Source organism: Somniosus microcephalus, chromosome 7 (assembly GCF_052327205.1).
Source record: "Somniosus microcephalus isolate GS21.2 chromosome 7, FLI_Smic_1.0, whole genome shotgun sequence".
Classification (NCBI taxonomy): domain Eukaryota; kingdom Metazoa; phylum Chordata; class Chondrichthyes; order Squaliformes; family Somniosidae; genus Somniosus; species Somniosus microcephalus.
The window spans coordinates 10,387,710-10,402,935 of record NC_140993.1 but is presented as its reverse complement, the minus strand read 5'-3'; the positions used below and the strand labels follow the sequence as shown (position 1 = coordinate 10,402,935).

Sequence of the window (15,226 nt, the reverse complement as noted above, 5' to 3'; positions counted from 1 at the left end):
GCCATTCAACCCAACTGGCCAATGTTTATAAGAACATATAAGAACATATGGATTAGGAGCAGGAGTCGGCCATACGGCCCCTCGAGCCTGCTCTGCCATTCAATAAGATCATGGCTGATCATCGACCTCAACTCCACTTTCCCCATACCCTTGATTCCCCTAGAATCCAAAAATCTATCGCTCTCAGCCTTGAATATACTCAACGATTCAGCATCCACAGCCCCCTGGGACAGAGTATTCCAAAGAATTATGCTCCACACGTGACTCCTGGCACCCTATTATGCCAACAGTGGTGGAGGACAGACTGAATGTCTTATAACTCTTACTATAAACATCACTGTGGCAATCCTTACTGTAAAAAAAAAGGCAACGGATTCAATTTGTATAAACATTTTCTTAAATTAAGCAGGAATATTAGTATGTATTGATAGTATGGAATAAATTAAATCATTTCGGGAGAGGTCCCAGCAGATTGGAAAACCGCAAATGTAACTCCCCTATTCAAGAAAGGAGGGAGACAGAAAGCAGGAAACTATAGGCCAATTAGCCTAACATCTGTCATTGGGAAAATGCTGGAATCCATTATTAAGGAATAGCAGGACATTTAGAAAATCATAATACAATCAAGCAGAGTCAACATGGTTTTATGAAAGGGAAATCGTGTTTGACAAATTTACGAGAGTTCTTTGAGGATGTAATGAGCAGGGTGGATAAAGGGGAACCAGTAGATGTCGTGTATTTGGATTTCCAGAAGGCATTCGATAAGGTGCCACATAAAAGGTTACTCCACAAGATAAGAGCTCATGGTGTTGGGGGTAATATATTAGATTAGATAGAGGATTGGCTAACTAACAGAAAACAGAGAGTCGGAATTAATGGGTCATTTTCAGGTTGGCAAACTGTAACTAGTGGGGTGCCGCAGGGATCAGTGCTGGGGCCTCAATCGCATTGAAACTTATAAAATTCTGACAGGACTGGACAGACTAGATGCAGGAAGGATGTTCCCGATGGCTGGGGAGTCCAGAACCAGGGGTCACAGTCTAAGGATAAGGGGTAAGCCATTTAGGACTGAGATGAGGAGGAATTTCTTCACCCAGAGAGTGGTGAACCTGTGGAATTCTCTACCACACAAGGCAGTTGAGGCCAATTCATTAAATATATTCAAGAAGGAGTTAGATATTTTTCTTAAGGCTAAAGGGATCAAGGGGTATGGGGAGAAGGCAGGGACAGGGTACTGAATTTGGATGATCAGCCATGATCTCATTGAATGGCGGAGCAGGCTCGAGGGGCCGAATGGCCTACTCCTGCTTCTATCTTCTATGTTTCTATGTTTCAACTGCTTACAATCTATATTAAAGACTTGGATGAAGGGACCGAGTGTACTGTAGCCAAATTTGCTGACGATACAAAGATAAGTGGGAAAGCAAGTTGTGAGGAGTACACAATGAATCTGCAAAGGGATATAGATAGGTTAAGTGAGTGGGCAAAAATCTGGCAGATGGAGTATAATGTGGGGAAATGTGAGGTTATCCACTTTGGTAGGAAGAATAAAAAAGCAAAATATTATTTAAATGGAGACTACAGAATGCTGCGGTACAGAGGGATCTGAGTGTCCTCATACATGAAACACAAAAAGTTAGCATGCAGATACAGCAAATAATTAGGAAGGCAAATGGAATGCTGGCCTTTAAGTCAAGAGGGCTGGAATACAAAAGGGCGGAAGTTATGTTACAGTCGCACAAAGCCCTGGTCAGACCCTAGTTAGAGCACTGCGGTCAGTTCTGGGCCCCGCACCTCAGGAAGGATATATCGGCCTTGGAGAGGGAGCAGCGCAGATTCAGCAGAATGATACCGGGGCTAAAAGGGTTAAACTATGAGGACAGGTTGCACAGACTAGGCTTGTTTTGCCTTGAATATTGAAGATTGACAGGTGATCTAATTGAAGTGTTTTCGATGATTAAAGGAGTTGATAGGGTAGAGAAAGAGAAACTATTTCGTTTGGTGGGAGAGTCCAGAACAAGGGGGGCATAACCTTAACAGGCCGTTCAGAGAAGCACTTCTTCACACAAGGTGTAGTGGAAATCTGGAACACTCTCCCAAAAAGCTGTTGAGACTGGGGGTCAATTGAAAATTTCAAAACTGAGATTCATAGATTTTTGTTTGGCAAGAGTATTAAGGATTACGGAACCAAGGTGAGTAGATGGAGTTAAGATACAGTTCAGACATGATCTAATTGAATGGTGGAACAGGCTCGACAGGCTGACATAGGAAAGGTATTTCCACTTATGGGGGAGTCCAAAACTAGGGGCATTAAATATAAGATAGTCACCAATAAACCCAATAAGGAATTCAGGAGAAACTTCTTTACCCAGAGAGTGGTGAGAATGTGGAACTCGCTACCACAGGAAGTGGTTGAGGTGAATAGTATTGATGCATTTAAGGGGAGGCTAGACATGAGGGAGAAAGGAATAGAAGGATATGTAGGTAGGGCGAGATGAAGTAAGGTGGGAGGAGGCTTGTGTGGAGCATAAACACCGCATGGACCTGTTGAGCCTCATGGCCCGTTTCTGTGCTATACAGGAGACTTTGGTTTATCCGGAGGTTGTATGTCCGGAAACTTCGATCTACCGGCAGAAATCAGGAGCCGTTTTGTTAGGTTTTTTATTCTTCTCGTGGCTTTTTTTTCAACAGGTCAGGCTCTGGAAAGTCTCTCTGAAGCTGTTGCTAAGCTACAGAGATGTTTCCAAGGTACCGGCCGACTGTTTGAAGCTGTTGCTAAGCAACAGTGTTTGTTGTCAGATACGGAGATGAAAACCTCCGTATGCCCGGCTACAGGGCATTCTTAAGGGGGAGGGTGAGCAGGCAGAGGTCGTGGTCCACATTGGGACCAACGACATAGGTAGGAAGGGGGATGAGGTCCTGCATCAAGAATTTAGGGAGCTAGGTAACAGATTAAAGAGCAGGACCTCAAAGGTTGTAATCTCTGGATTACTCCCAGTGCCACGTGCTAGTGAGTATAGGAATAGGAGGATAGTGCAGATGAATGCGTGGCTAAAGAGTTGGTGTAGGAGGGAGGGTTTTAGTTTCCTGGATCACTGGGCCTGCTTCTGGGAAAGGTGGGACTTGTACAAGTCGGACGGGTTGCGCCTGAACCAGAACGGGACAAATATCCTTGCGGGGAGGTTTGCTAGCACTGTTGGGGGGGGTTTAAACTAACTTGGCAGGGGGATGGGATACAGAGAGGAGCTGAAATAGGGGGTGATGTGCTGCCAATTATAGACAGGGCAAATATATAAGGGCAAGGCTGGATGGCATCTATTTTAATGCAAGGAGTCTTGCAAATAAGGTGGATGAACTGAAGGTGTTGATAAACACATGGGAGTATGATATTGTTGCTATCACGGAGACATGGTTGAGGGAGGGGCAAGACTGGCAGCTCAATATTCCGGGGTACAGAATCTTCAGGCGAGACAGAGGGGGAGGTAAAAGAGGAGGGGGTGTCGCAATATTAATTAAGGAGTCAATTACTGCAGTAAGGAGGGATGATATATTAGCAGGTTCCTCTAATGAGGCCATATGGGTGGAGCTTAAAAACAAAAAGGGGGCAAGCACTTTGCTGGGAGTGTACTATAGGCCTCCAAACAGTCAGGGGGAGATAGAGGAACAGATATGTAGGCAAATCTCAGAGAAATGTGCAAATAATAGGGTAATAATAATGGGGGATTTCAACTTCCCCAATATTAACTGGGATAGTCAGAGTGTGAAAGGCTCAGAGGGTGTAGAATTCTTAAAGTGCATCCAGGAGAGCTTTTTGAGCCAGCATGTAGAAAGTCCTACAAGAGAGGGGGCGGTACTGGACCTAATTCTAGGGAATGTGGCCGGCCAAGTGGAAAAAGCGCTAGTAGGTGAGCACTTTGGTGACAGTGACCATAATATGGTGAGATTTAAGGTGGTCATGGAAAAGGACAGGGATGGGCCAGAAATAAAGGTTCTAAATTGGGGGAAGGCCGATTTTAATAGGATAAGGCAGGATCTGGCCAAAATGGACTGGGATCAGCTACTTGTAGGAAAATCCGCATCGGAGCAATGGGAGGCTTTCAGAAGGGAGATTGAGATCATACAATGGCAACATGTTCCCGTAAAGGTCAAGGGTGGTTCCAAAAACCACAGGGAACCTTGGATGTCAGGGGATATACGAGAATGGATTAGGAAAAAAAGGAGGGCTTTTGGCAGATACAAAAGGCTAAAGACGGAGGAAGCCCTAGAGGAGTACAAAAAGTGCAGGGGGATACTTAAAAAAGAAATGAGATCAAGGAGGGGCCATGAAATAACACTGGCGAGCAAAATAAAGGAAAATCCTAAGATGTTTTGTAAGTATATTAAGGGTAAGAGGATAATTAGGGAAAAAATAGGGCCCATTAGGGACAAAAGTGGCAATCTGTGTGTGGAGCCGGAAGATGTAGGAGGGGTTCTAAATGAATTTTTTGCATCTGTTTTCACTATGGAGGAGGACGATGTAGACATAGAAATAGGGCGGGGGGACTGTGATATGCTCGAACATATTAACATCGAGAGGGAGGAGGTATTGGCGGTTTTAGCAGGCCTAAAAATGGATAAATCCCCAGGCCCGGACGAAATGTATCCCAGGCTGCTGTGTGAGGCAAAGGAAGAGATTGCGGGGGCTCTAACACATATATTCAGGACCTCTCTGGCCACAGGGGATGTGCCAGAGGACTGGAGAACCGCTAATGTAGTACCATTATTCAAGAAGGGAAGTAGGGAAAAACCGGGGAACTACAGGCCAGTGAGCCTAACATCAGTGGTAGGAAAATTATTGGAAAAAATTCTGAGGGACAAAATTAGTCTCCACTTGGAGAGACAAGGATTAATCAGGGATAGTCAACATGGCTTTGTCAAGGGAAGATCATGTCTGACTAATTTGATTGAATTTTTTGAGGGGGTGACTAGGTGTGTGGATGAGGGTAACGCAGTGGATGTGGTATACATGGATTTCAGTAAGGCCTTCGATAAAGTCCCGCACAGGAGACTGGTCAAGAAGGTAAGAGCCCATGGAATCCAGGGTGCCTTGGCACATTGGATACAAAACTGGCTTAGTGGCAGAAGGCAGAGGGTGATGGTCGAAGGTTGTTTTTGTGACTGGAAGCCTGTGGCCAGTGGGGTACCACAGGGATCGGTGCTGGGTCCCTTGCTGTTTGTGGTCTACATTAATGACTTGGATATGAATGTAAAAGGTATGATCAGTAAGTTCGCGGATGATACAAAAATTGGTAGGGTGGTAAATAGCGAGGAGGGTAGCCTCAGTCTGCAGGACGATATAGATGGGTTGGTCAGATGGGCGGAACAGTGGCAAATGGAATTTAACCCGGAAAAGTGCGAGGTGATGCACTTTGGGGGGACTAACAAGGCAAGGGAATACACAATGAATGGTAAGACCCTAGGCAAGACGGAGGGGCAGAGGGATCTGGGTGTGCAAGTACACAGATCCCTGAAGGCGGCGGAACAGGTGGATAAGGTGGTAAAAAAGGCATATGGGATACTTGCCTGCATTAGCCGAGGCATTGAATATAAGAGCAAGGAGGTTATGATGGAGCTGTATAAAACACTGGTTAGGCCACAGCTGGAATACTGTGTGCAGTTCTGGTCGCCACACTACAGGAAGGATGTGATCGCTTTGGAGAGGGTGCAGAGGAGATTCACCAGGATGTTACCAGGGCTGGAGCGCTTCAGCTATGAAGAAAGACTGGGCAGATTGGGTTTGTTTTCCTTGGAGCAGAGGAGGCTGAGGGGGGACATGATTGAGGTGTACAAAATTATGAGGGGCATAGATAGGATGGATACTGAGGAGCTTTTTCCCTTAGTAGAGGGGTCAATAACTAGGGGGCATAGATTCAAGGTAAAGGGCGGGAGGTTTAGAGGGGATTTGAGAAAGAACTTTTTCACCCAGAGGGTGGTTGGAGTCTGGAACTCACTGCCTGAAAGGGTTGTGGAGGCAGGAACCCTCACAACATTTAAGAAGCATTTGGATGAGCACTTGAAATGCCATAACATACAAGGCTACGGACCAAATGCTGGAATATGGGATTAGATTAGACAGGGCTTGATGGCCGGCACGGACACGATGGGCCGAAGGGCCTCTATCCGTGCTGTATAACTCTATGACTCTATGACATTAATGCTGGTATGTCCGGCAGTTTTGATGGGACGGCAACAGCTCGGTCCCGTCGGTGCCGGATATAACAAAGTTTCCTGTACATTATATTTAATTTTATGCGATGGCCTACTCCTTTTCCTATATTCCTAAAGTTTATTGTGCAGAATCCTTAAATAAAGATAGCAAAATAGTTGATTTTTACCGTAAAAGTGGTGGGAAACCCTCCAACATAGAAGACAGTATCCTTTCGATCAAGATTAAGTAGCAGGTCATCTCCACTTGCGGTTTTTCTGTACGGCACGCTTTCAACTAGTTTACCACTGATGGGATTGACTAGACTGTAGTTTAAGAGGCTGTACTGCAGGATCCTGCAACAGAAGAGTTTCCATGAAACACAGGACTTCATATGAGGAAATTACAAATTTCCAGTAGATTCGGCTGCACAAGTGACATATTTGCGGAGACTTCTTTTGTGGTGTAAACCAGAGCTATCCAAGCTTTTGTCATAGTGTGCTGCCAAAGATATGTATCATGGAGCCTCGAGCGCCAAGTATAAAGTTTAAGTCCACGTCCCCATTAATCTGCATATTACCCAAAATATCTTGTTGATCTGTTTGAAGATTTACTCATCAAAGAGGCAACAGCCCTTTCCAAACTTCCAGGTCCAACAAAATAAGAAATATAAGTGCACACAGGGCTAAATTGTCTGGGCTTTGAAGGCTGGTTTGTATATGATCTGAAGGCTGCAGGTTGGATACCCTTTGGAATGTTAGCCTTTATCTCAAAGTGGGGGCTGCAATACAAAGGGGTGGACGTTATGCTACAGTTGTATAAAGCTCTGGCTAGACCCTGACTGGAGTAACTGCGTTCAGTTCTGGGCCCCGCACCTCAGGAAGGATATACTGGCTTTGGAGGGGGTGCAGCTCAGATTCACCAGACTAATAGGGTTAAATTACAAGGACCGGACTAGCCTTGAGTATAGAAGATTAAGGGGTGATCTAATTGAGGTGTTTAAGATGATTAAAAGATTTGATCGGGTAGATAGAGACTATTTCCTCTGGTGGGGGGAGTCCAGAACAAGGGGGCATAACCTTAAAATTAGAGCCAGGCTGTTTAGGGGTGATGTCAAGAAGCACTTCTTCACACAAAGGGGAGTGAAAATCTGGAACTCTCGCCCCCAAAAAGCTGTTGAGGCTGAGGGTCAATTGAAAATTCCAAAACTGGGATTGATAGATTTTTGTTAGGTAAGGGTATTAAAGATTATGGAACCAAGGCGGGTAGATGGAGTTAAGATACGGATCAGCCACGATCTAATTGAATGGAGGAACAGGCTGGAGAGCTGAATGGCCTCCTCCTGGTCCTTTGTGTAAACACTTATTTGTTGCCTGGTAGAACAGTTGCTTGTGCACTCTGTAGTGTATGTGCTTTAAGTCAGAACTACTTTTTACAGCTCCTGTATACTGTAGTACCGGCAGTAACCACACCGGTATATAAGCTGTGCGCATGCCTCTGTACTCCAGTCAAGAGATTGCCCTCCTCCAGTAAAGACCTGTTATTTGTTTATGTACAGCATCCGTGTAATTATTTATCCACTGAACCACGGATCTACCAGTGGCGACGAGTGTTGATGCGAATCTACCTGCAACATTAAAAAAAAAAAAAAATAGTCGAGTCCAGGAACACGGGCGTCGACCGCGAGCAATCGCCCAGCAGTCAGGCAGAGATCCAACTTCGCTGGGGAGGCTGTGGAGAGCCGGGCTTGGTTCCCCAGCCACAACGAGCAGTAAGAGACCGACGACAGGTCCAGAGCAGACCCTTCCCGAGCAGCGGCGGCTGGAGCCGACCGACGGCAGAGAGAGAGAGAGAGCCGGGCAGCGTTGACGGGGTAAGAAAAAGGGTGAAGAGAGCAGGGCGCAGCCGGGGGTTGATCACCGAGCGGCGTCGAGGAAAAATACTGCAAAACCGGAGAGAGGGTAAGAAACAGCCAGGTTCTAGACTGAGCGGCGTCGACAAATATCAAGAGAAGAACGCGCAGAGCACAGCCAGGGATCACGGGCTGATCAGGGTCCGCGGGGCGAAGCAAGGGGAGACGCCATTGAGCCGCGGAGAAGCAGGGAGAGCGCGGGAGACGCCATTGAGCCGCGGAGAAGCAGGGAGAGCGCGGGAGGCGCCATTGAGCCGCGGAGAAGGGAGCGCGCGGGAGACGCCATTTTGCGAAGCCGCAGCGGAGATGATGGGCGAGCGCGGGAAGGAAGGAAAGCGCGGGAGACGCCATTTTGTGCCAGCGGAGAAGAAGGGGAAGCGCGGGAGGCGCCATTGGTGATAGTTAACGCACAACCAAGGATGCCGAAGAGTGGCAGTATCTCTGCGTTCGACAATGAAGTCGAAGATTGGGCGACATATGTGGAACGTATTGAGGTGTACTGCAGGGCGAATGAAGTGCCAGATGCTAATAAAGCACTGGTTCTGTTAAATTCCATGGGTGCAAAAACTTATGGGTTACTGCGAAATCTAATAACCCCAGAGAAGCCGGTAAACAAGAATTTTGAAAGCATAGTAGAAATCCTACAGGACCACTTAAACCCCACACCGCTGCTGATAGCAGAACGATTTAAGTTCCATAAAAGGAACCAACACAAAGACGAAAGCAATGCTGAGTACCTAACGGAACTGCACAAGCTATCGAAATACTGCCAGTTTGGAGCGAGACTAGCAGACACGTTAAGGGACAAGTTTGTGTGTGGGCTACAAAGTGAAGGAACCCAGAAACGGCTTCTATCAGAAAAGGACCTTACGCTGGACAAAGCTTTCAGTATGGCAGTATCACACGAAGCAGCCGCAAGGGGCGCTGCAGAGATACAACGGAGACCGCAAGAATATGGCACCAACTAAATGACCTATGGAACAGGGAAGTGCTATCGCTGCGACAGAACAACACATGACCAGAAAGATTGTTGGTTCAAGGACCAAGTGTGCAGACAGTGTGGGAAAGCAGGACACATAGCAAGAGTCTGCAGGTCTGGGAAGAAAACCAACAGTAAGAAATCTCCACAGGAGAAGTACAAAAAGGTACACCACGTGATGGACAGTGGTTCAGACGAACAGAAAAGTGACACAGACTCCGGAAGCAAGGAGCTGGGTTGTCTGAAACTACACAATGTAACCGAAATGGAGGATCACCAGACTATCTGGGTTACACTCAAGATAGACGGAGTCCAAGTGGAAATGGAATTGGACACAGGGTCAGCTCTAACAGTCATAAATCAAAGAGACTACAAGCGGCTATTTTCACACATACCCTTGAAAGCTACAGAGATTGTCTTGAAGACGTATACGGGGCAAAAAGTCTACCCCAAAGGAAAAATAAGGGTGAAAGTGACATATAAAGGTCAGGAAATACCTAAAATGGATATATATGTATTGCCAAATGGAGGACCACCAACCACTTGTCTCCATCTTTAATCCTAAGAAGGGCATGCCAGTAATGACTGCACAGCGGTTACAAAGATGGTCCCTGTTTCTAGGGGCGAATCAATATGAAATAGAATATAAAGGCACGAGACAGCATGGGAACGCTGATGGGCTATTGCGCCTGCCACTGCCTACTGTGGAGGAAGCACCAGCAGTGGACCCTATCGAGATATTTTATTCGTCGATAATTGAACGATTGCCAGTAACAAACGCGGATATAGAGGAGACCCGCAATGATCCGACGCTGTCACGGGTATATGAATTGATGGTGAGGGGATGGCCAACACATGGCGACTCACTGTTGCCAGCATTCTCATCCAGAAGAGAACAGCTGTCAGTATGCCAGGGGACAGTGATGTGTGGATCCAGAGTGGTGATTCCACCCAAGTTAAGGGAGAGAGTGCTAAATGAACTACATGAAGGTCATCTGGGGGGAGTGAAAATGAAAAGCCTCGCTAGGGCTTATGTGTGGTGGCCGGGAAACGATCAACAAATCGAAGACCTAACTAAGAGCTGCTTAGGATGCCAGAAGGTCCAAAATGCACCACCACATGCCCCTCTACATCCATGGGAGTGGCCATCCTCTCCATGGCAACGGGTGCACATTGATTTTGCTGGTCCATTCATGGACTCAATGTTCTTAATAGCAGTGGATGCTCATTCAAAGTGGCCTGAGGTGATAAAGATGTCTTCAACCACTACAGAGAAAACGATTGCAGTCCTACGGACCATATTTGCCAGAAACGGGTTGCCAGAGCAGATCTGCTCTGATAATGGACCACAGTTTGTGTCCGATGAGTTCCAAAAATTCATGAAAAGGAATGGGGTAAGGCATTACACATCCGCCCTGTATCATCCAGCCACCAATGGATTGGCTGAGAGGTTCGTACAAACCTTTAAGAAGGCGATAAAGGCCATGTGCGATGAGGAAATTCCACTACAGCATAAGATGGACAATTTCTTATTAGCCTACCGAAACGCGACACATGCAGTTACCAACCAGACCCCGGCCATGATGTTCTTTAACCGAAGGTTGAGATCTCGTCTGGACTTGCTCAGACCAAATGTGCGAAGAAATGTTGAGGACAAACAATTCCAGCACATCAACGAGAAGCCGACAAGGAGCTTCAATGTAGGGCAACCAGTCTTGGCCCGGGACTATCGAACAGAGAAGTGGCAACCCGGAACAATATGTACAAGGCAGGGGCCATTAATGTACACAGTGGATGTCGGGGAGAACATTGTGAGATGCCACGTCAATCAGATCTTAGCATCACAGGAATGCGTCAACCCCATGTCTCGAGTACCTGGGGATGAACCCGACATACCGGTAGTATCTACTTCAGACCCAGTAGCAGTGGAACCCGATGAACTACCCGGTGAAAGGGGGTCAGAATCGCCTCTGCACCAAGAACAAGAACCTTCGGAAAGGCGCTATCCCGAAAGGGTCAGGAAGCCGCCCCAAAGACTGAATCTATAAATGGACTTTTGTTATTGAATGTACATGTAAAAATGTAATGGTTATTTGAATATTAAGGGGGTATTATTAATCTAAAAAGGGAGGAATTGTAGTGTATGTGCTTTAAGTCAGAACTACTTTTTACAGCTCCTGTATACTGTAGTACCGGCAGTAACCACACCAGTATATAAGCTGTGCGCATGCCTCTGTACTCCAGTCTAGAGATTGCCCTCCTCCAGTAAAGACCTGTTATTTGTTTATGTACAGCATCTGTGTAATTATTTATCCACTGAACCACGGATCTAACACACTCTATACAGGTATGTTTACACAGTATGTAGATTTGCAACAAACAGCAACTTTACAAGAAATTGAAATAAGTTAAGACCATGCATTACCTCTCGAATTTGACATTGTCAAAATGTTTGGTGCTGACTGGTTTGTCAGAAGCTATTCTCACTTCTTGATTTCCTAGTTTGTAGACAGTAACCAGCTTCTCATCTTCCAGTGCCATGCCCATGTAATCCTTAGAAGTCTGGTACCAAAGGGAAATAATTTGTACAACACATAAGATGGCATACTTAGTCATTTTGCTCCTTGTAACTTGCCCACGTCCCTTTAACCAAGGGAAGAAGAATACTTACATCCTTGTTGCCTAGATAGAAAACGAACATGTTTTTGGAATCCTGTCGCTTCCGCCTGACATTGTCTCCTCGGGATGGTTCCTTATCTGGCCGTTTCAGGTACAACAGTAGGGATGAATAAGCTTTTAAGGGGTCTAGACTGTCAGGAAGACGCACTTCTACACCAGAATCACCGTTGAATTTCATTGCCACATTTATCTACAACCACAGAGGGAAAAGAGAAAAGTTTTAGAAAATTATTCAATAAAATAAAGCTAGAGCTTTGCATTTATATAGCACCTTTCATGACCTCAGGACATCCAAAAGCGCTTTACAGCCAATGAAGTACTTTTGAAGTGGAGTCATTCTCGTGATGTTGGTTGAGGGACAAATATTGGCCAGGACACTGGGGAGAACACCCCTGCTCTTCTTCGAAATAGTCCCCAGGGATCTTTTCCGTCAACCTGAGAGGGCAGGGTTATGGAACCAAGGCGGGTAGATGGAGTTAAGATACAGATCAGCCATGATCTAATTGAATAGTGGAACAGGCTGGAGGGGCTGAATGGCCTCCTCCTGTTCCTATGTTGCCAACGGTGATTTAAAAACAAATTAACTTCACACATTTGGGTGCTTTTTATAATACAGAAAACACCAGTTTAGTTACTATGCAAGGTAATTCAAATAAATATTCAATCCAATGTTCACTTTAAGCTACGCGGCTGCGCAGCGCTCCAGAGAACCCGCACAGCCGGCTTTTCAAAGTAATAACCGCGCACGTGCAGTACTTTCAATGGCCCGCAGGGTCAAAAAAAATTACAGGGAACATTGATTCAATCCTCTAGATTTTAATCCACAAGTCCTTGACGTTGCTAAAAAAAATTTTTTTAAAAACAAACCTTATTTGCAGCTTCCCTGGCCTGATCAATGAGCTCTCTGATTCGGTCTATATTTTTGGAGATGTTATTGACAGGTTGGATTTGGCTTAAATCCTTTAGCTTCTGGACAAGGCCCGGTAGGGTATCAGTCAAATTTCTTACTGTGAAAGAGAAGAAATAACCGAAGTTCAATTGTTATTGCAAACACCTGTTAGCCTAGCTGGTGAAAATATCATATTAGTGTTCAGAATCATAGTGCACAAAAGGCGGCCATTCGGCCCATCGTGCCTATAAGAGCTCTCCAATTAATCACACACAGAATCCCCACAGTGCAGATAGAGGCCATTTCGGCCTATCGAGCCTGCACCGACACATATCCCACCCTATCCCTGTAACCCCACGTATTTAATCCCCTAACACTAAGGGTCAATTTATCTTAGCCAAATCAACCTAACCCACACATCTTTGGACTGTGGGAGGAAACCGGAGCACCCGGAGGAAACCCACGCAGACACTGGGAGAATGTGCAAACTCCACACAGACAGTCGCCTGAGGCCAGATTTGAACCCGGGTCCCTGGCGCTGTGAGGCAACAGTGCTAACCACTATGCCACCCTGCCCCCCATTCCCCCTACTTTTTCCCCATAGCCCTGCACATTGTTGTCCCCTTTAAGTATTTATCCAATCCCCTTTTGAAAGTTATTACTGAATCCGCTTCCCCCACCCTTTCAGTCAGCGCATTCCAGATCATAACTTGCTGTGTTAAAAAATTTCTCCTCATCTCCCCTCTGGTTCTTTTGCCAAATACCTTAAATCTGTGTCCTCTGGTTACTGACATTTCTGCAAGTGGAAAGAATTTCTCCTTATTTATTCTATCAAAACCCTTCATAATTTTGAATGCCTCTATTAAATCTCCCCTTAATTGCTCAAAGGAGAACAAACCCAGCTTCTCCAGTCTCTCCACATAACTGAAGTCCCTCATACCTGGTACCATTCTAGTAAATCTCCTCTGCCCCCTCTCCAAGGCCGTGACATCCTTCTTAAAGTGCGGTGCCCAGAATTGGACACAATACTGAGGCCTAACCAGTGTTTTATAAAGGTTCAGCATAACTTTCTTGCTTTCTTACATTACTGTAAATAGCATTTTCAAAGGACGCATATTATATGTCAGTTCACTCTATTATAATGAATGGACATTCGCTGGCAAGGCCGGTATTTATTGCACATCCCTAGTTGCCCTGAGATAGTGGTGGAGGACCTTTTTCTTGAACATCTGCAGTCTGTGTGGTGTTCCTTGTAGTGGTTTAATTCAACTGAGTGACTTGCTGGGCCATTTCGAAGGGCAGCTAAGAGTCAGCCCACATTGGTGTAGGACTGGAGGCACGTGTGGGCTCGGAATGGGTAAGAACAGCAGATCATTTCCTTTTTTTCCTTACTGTCAGGGAGGGAGTTTACATTACTCTCCAATGGATGCCACTCTACTCACCCGATTCTTCTGCTTCATTTAATGCTGTGTTAAATTCATCAATGTTTGGAATATTGTCTGATGTCTTGTTGAGGTTTCTTACATCATTCATTATTGGCTGTAATCTGTCCATCACTCGAGTAGCCATGTCATTTGCTCCAGCGGCAGTATCCTTTGCTCGGTCTAAAGCCTCACCGACATCATCTGGAAAAATAGAACATATTGAAAATGATTACTTTAGTAACAACAGGATGTAATAATGACAAGATACATCCCTCGAGTGCAGAAAATTAAGGGGTGTTTAAGATGATTAAAGGATTCGATAGGATAGAGAGAGAGAAACTATTTCCTCTGGTGGGGGGAGTCCCGAACAGGGGGCCATAACCCTCAAATTTGAGCCGGGCCGTTCAGGGGTGATGTCAGGAAGCACTTCTTCACACAAAGGGGAGTGGAAATCTGGAACTCTCTCCCCCAAAAAGCTGTTGAGGCTAGGGGGGTCAATTGAAAATTTCAAAACTGAGATTGAAAGATTTTTGTTGGGTAAGGGTATTAAGGGTTAGGGAACCAAAGCGGGTAGATGGAGTTAAAATACAGATCAGCCATGATCTCACTGAATGGCGGGACAGGCTCAAGGGCTGAATGGCCCTCCTCCTGTTCTTACGACGTAAACCAGGTAACATACGAAATATGAATCCATACCTCTATTTATTTGTTTAAGTTTGTTCCGAAGTGATGGAAGATCTGGCAGCAATTGATTTTTCTTGTCAGTCGCGTTGTTGAGGCGATCCTTCACATCTCTGAGTCTCGGATAAATATCTGCAAAAAGACAAGCGTTACATTTTTGGGCAGAAGCAAATACTTGCAAGCAGTCACAAAGATCCTGTGAACGATTTTCAAAAATTATTCGTCATGGGGACATTTTTAACATGCAGATCACAGAAGCAGTGTCTGTGCGTGTAATGGGAATTGTAAGCATATAAAATTCTTACAGGGCTTGACAGGGTAGATGCAGGGAGGATGTTTCCCCTGGCTGGAGAGTCTAGAACCAGGGGTCACAGTCTCAGAATAAGGGGTCGGCCATTTAGGACTGAGATAAGGAGGAATTTCTTCACTCAGAGGGTGGTGAATCTTTGAAATTCTCTACCCCAGAGGGCTGTGGAGG

The 15,226-nt window shown here is 45.6% G+C and overlaps 1 protein-coding gene across 1 annotated transcript in view; it reads right to left on the bottom strand.

Moving 5' to 3' along the window:
• Positions 1-15,226, bottom strand: part of lama3 (laminin, alpha 3) — a 340,063-nt gene that overhangs the window by 44,558 nt on the left and 280,279 nt on the right. The window contains exons 57-62 of the mRNA XM_085993930.1: positions 14,764-14,880; positions 14,086-14,268; positions 12,622-12,761; positions 11,747-11,944; positions 11,501-11,637; positions 6,375-6,540 (exon numbers count right to left, since the gene is read on the bottom strand). Of these exons, the coding sequence (XP_085850056.1) occupies positions 6,375-6,540; positions 11,501-11,637; positions 11,747-11,944; positions 12,622-12,761; positions 14,086-14,268; positions 14,764-14,880 (941 nt within the window). The remainder of the gene's footprint in view (positions 1-6,374; positions 6,541-11,500; positions 11,638-11,746; positions 11,945-12,621; positions 12,762-14,085; positions 14,269-14,763; positions 14,881-15,226) is intronic.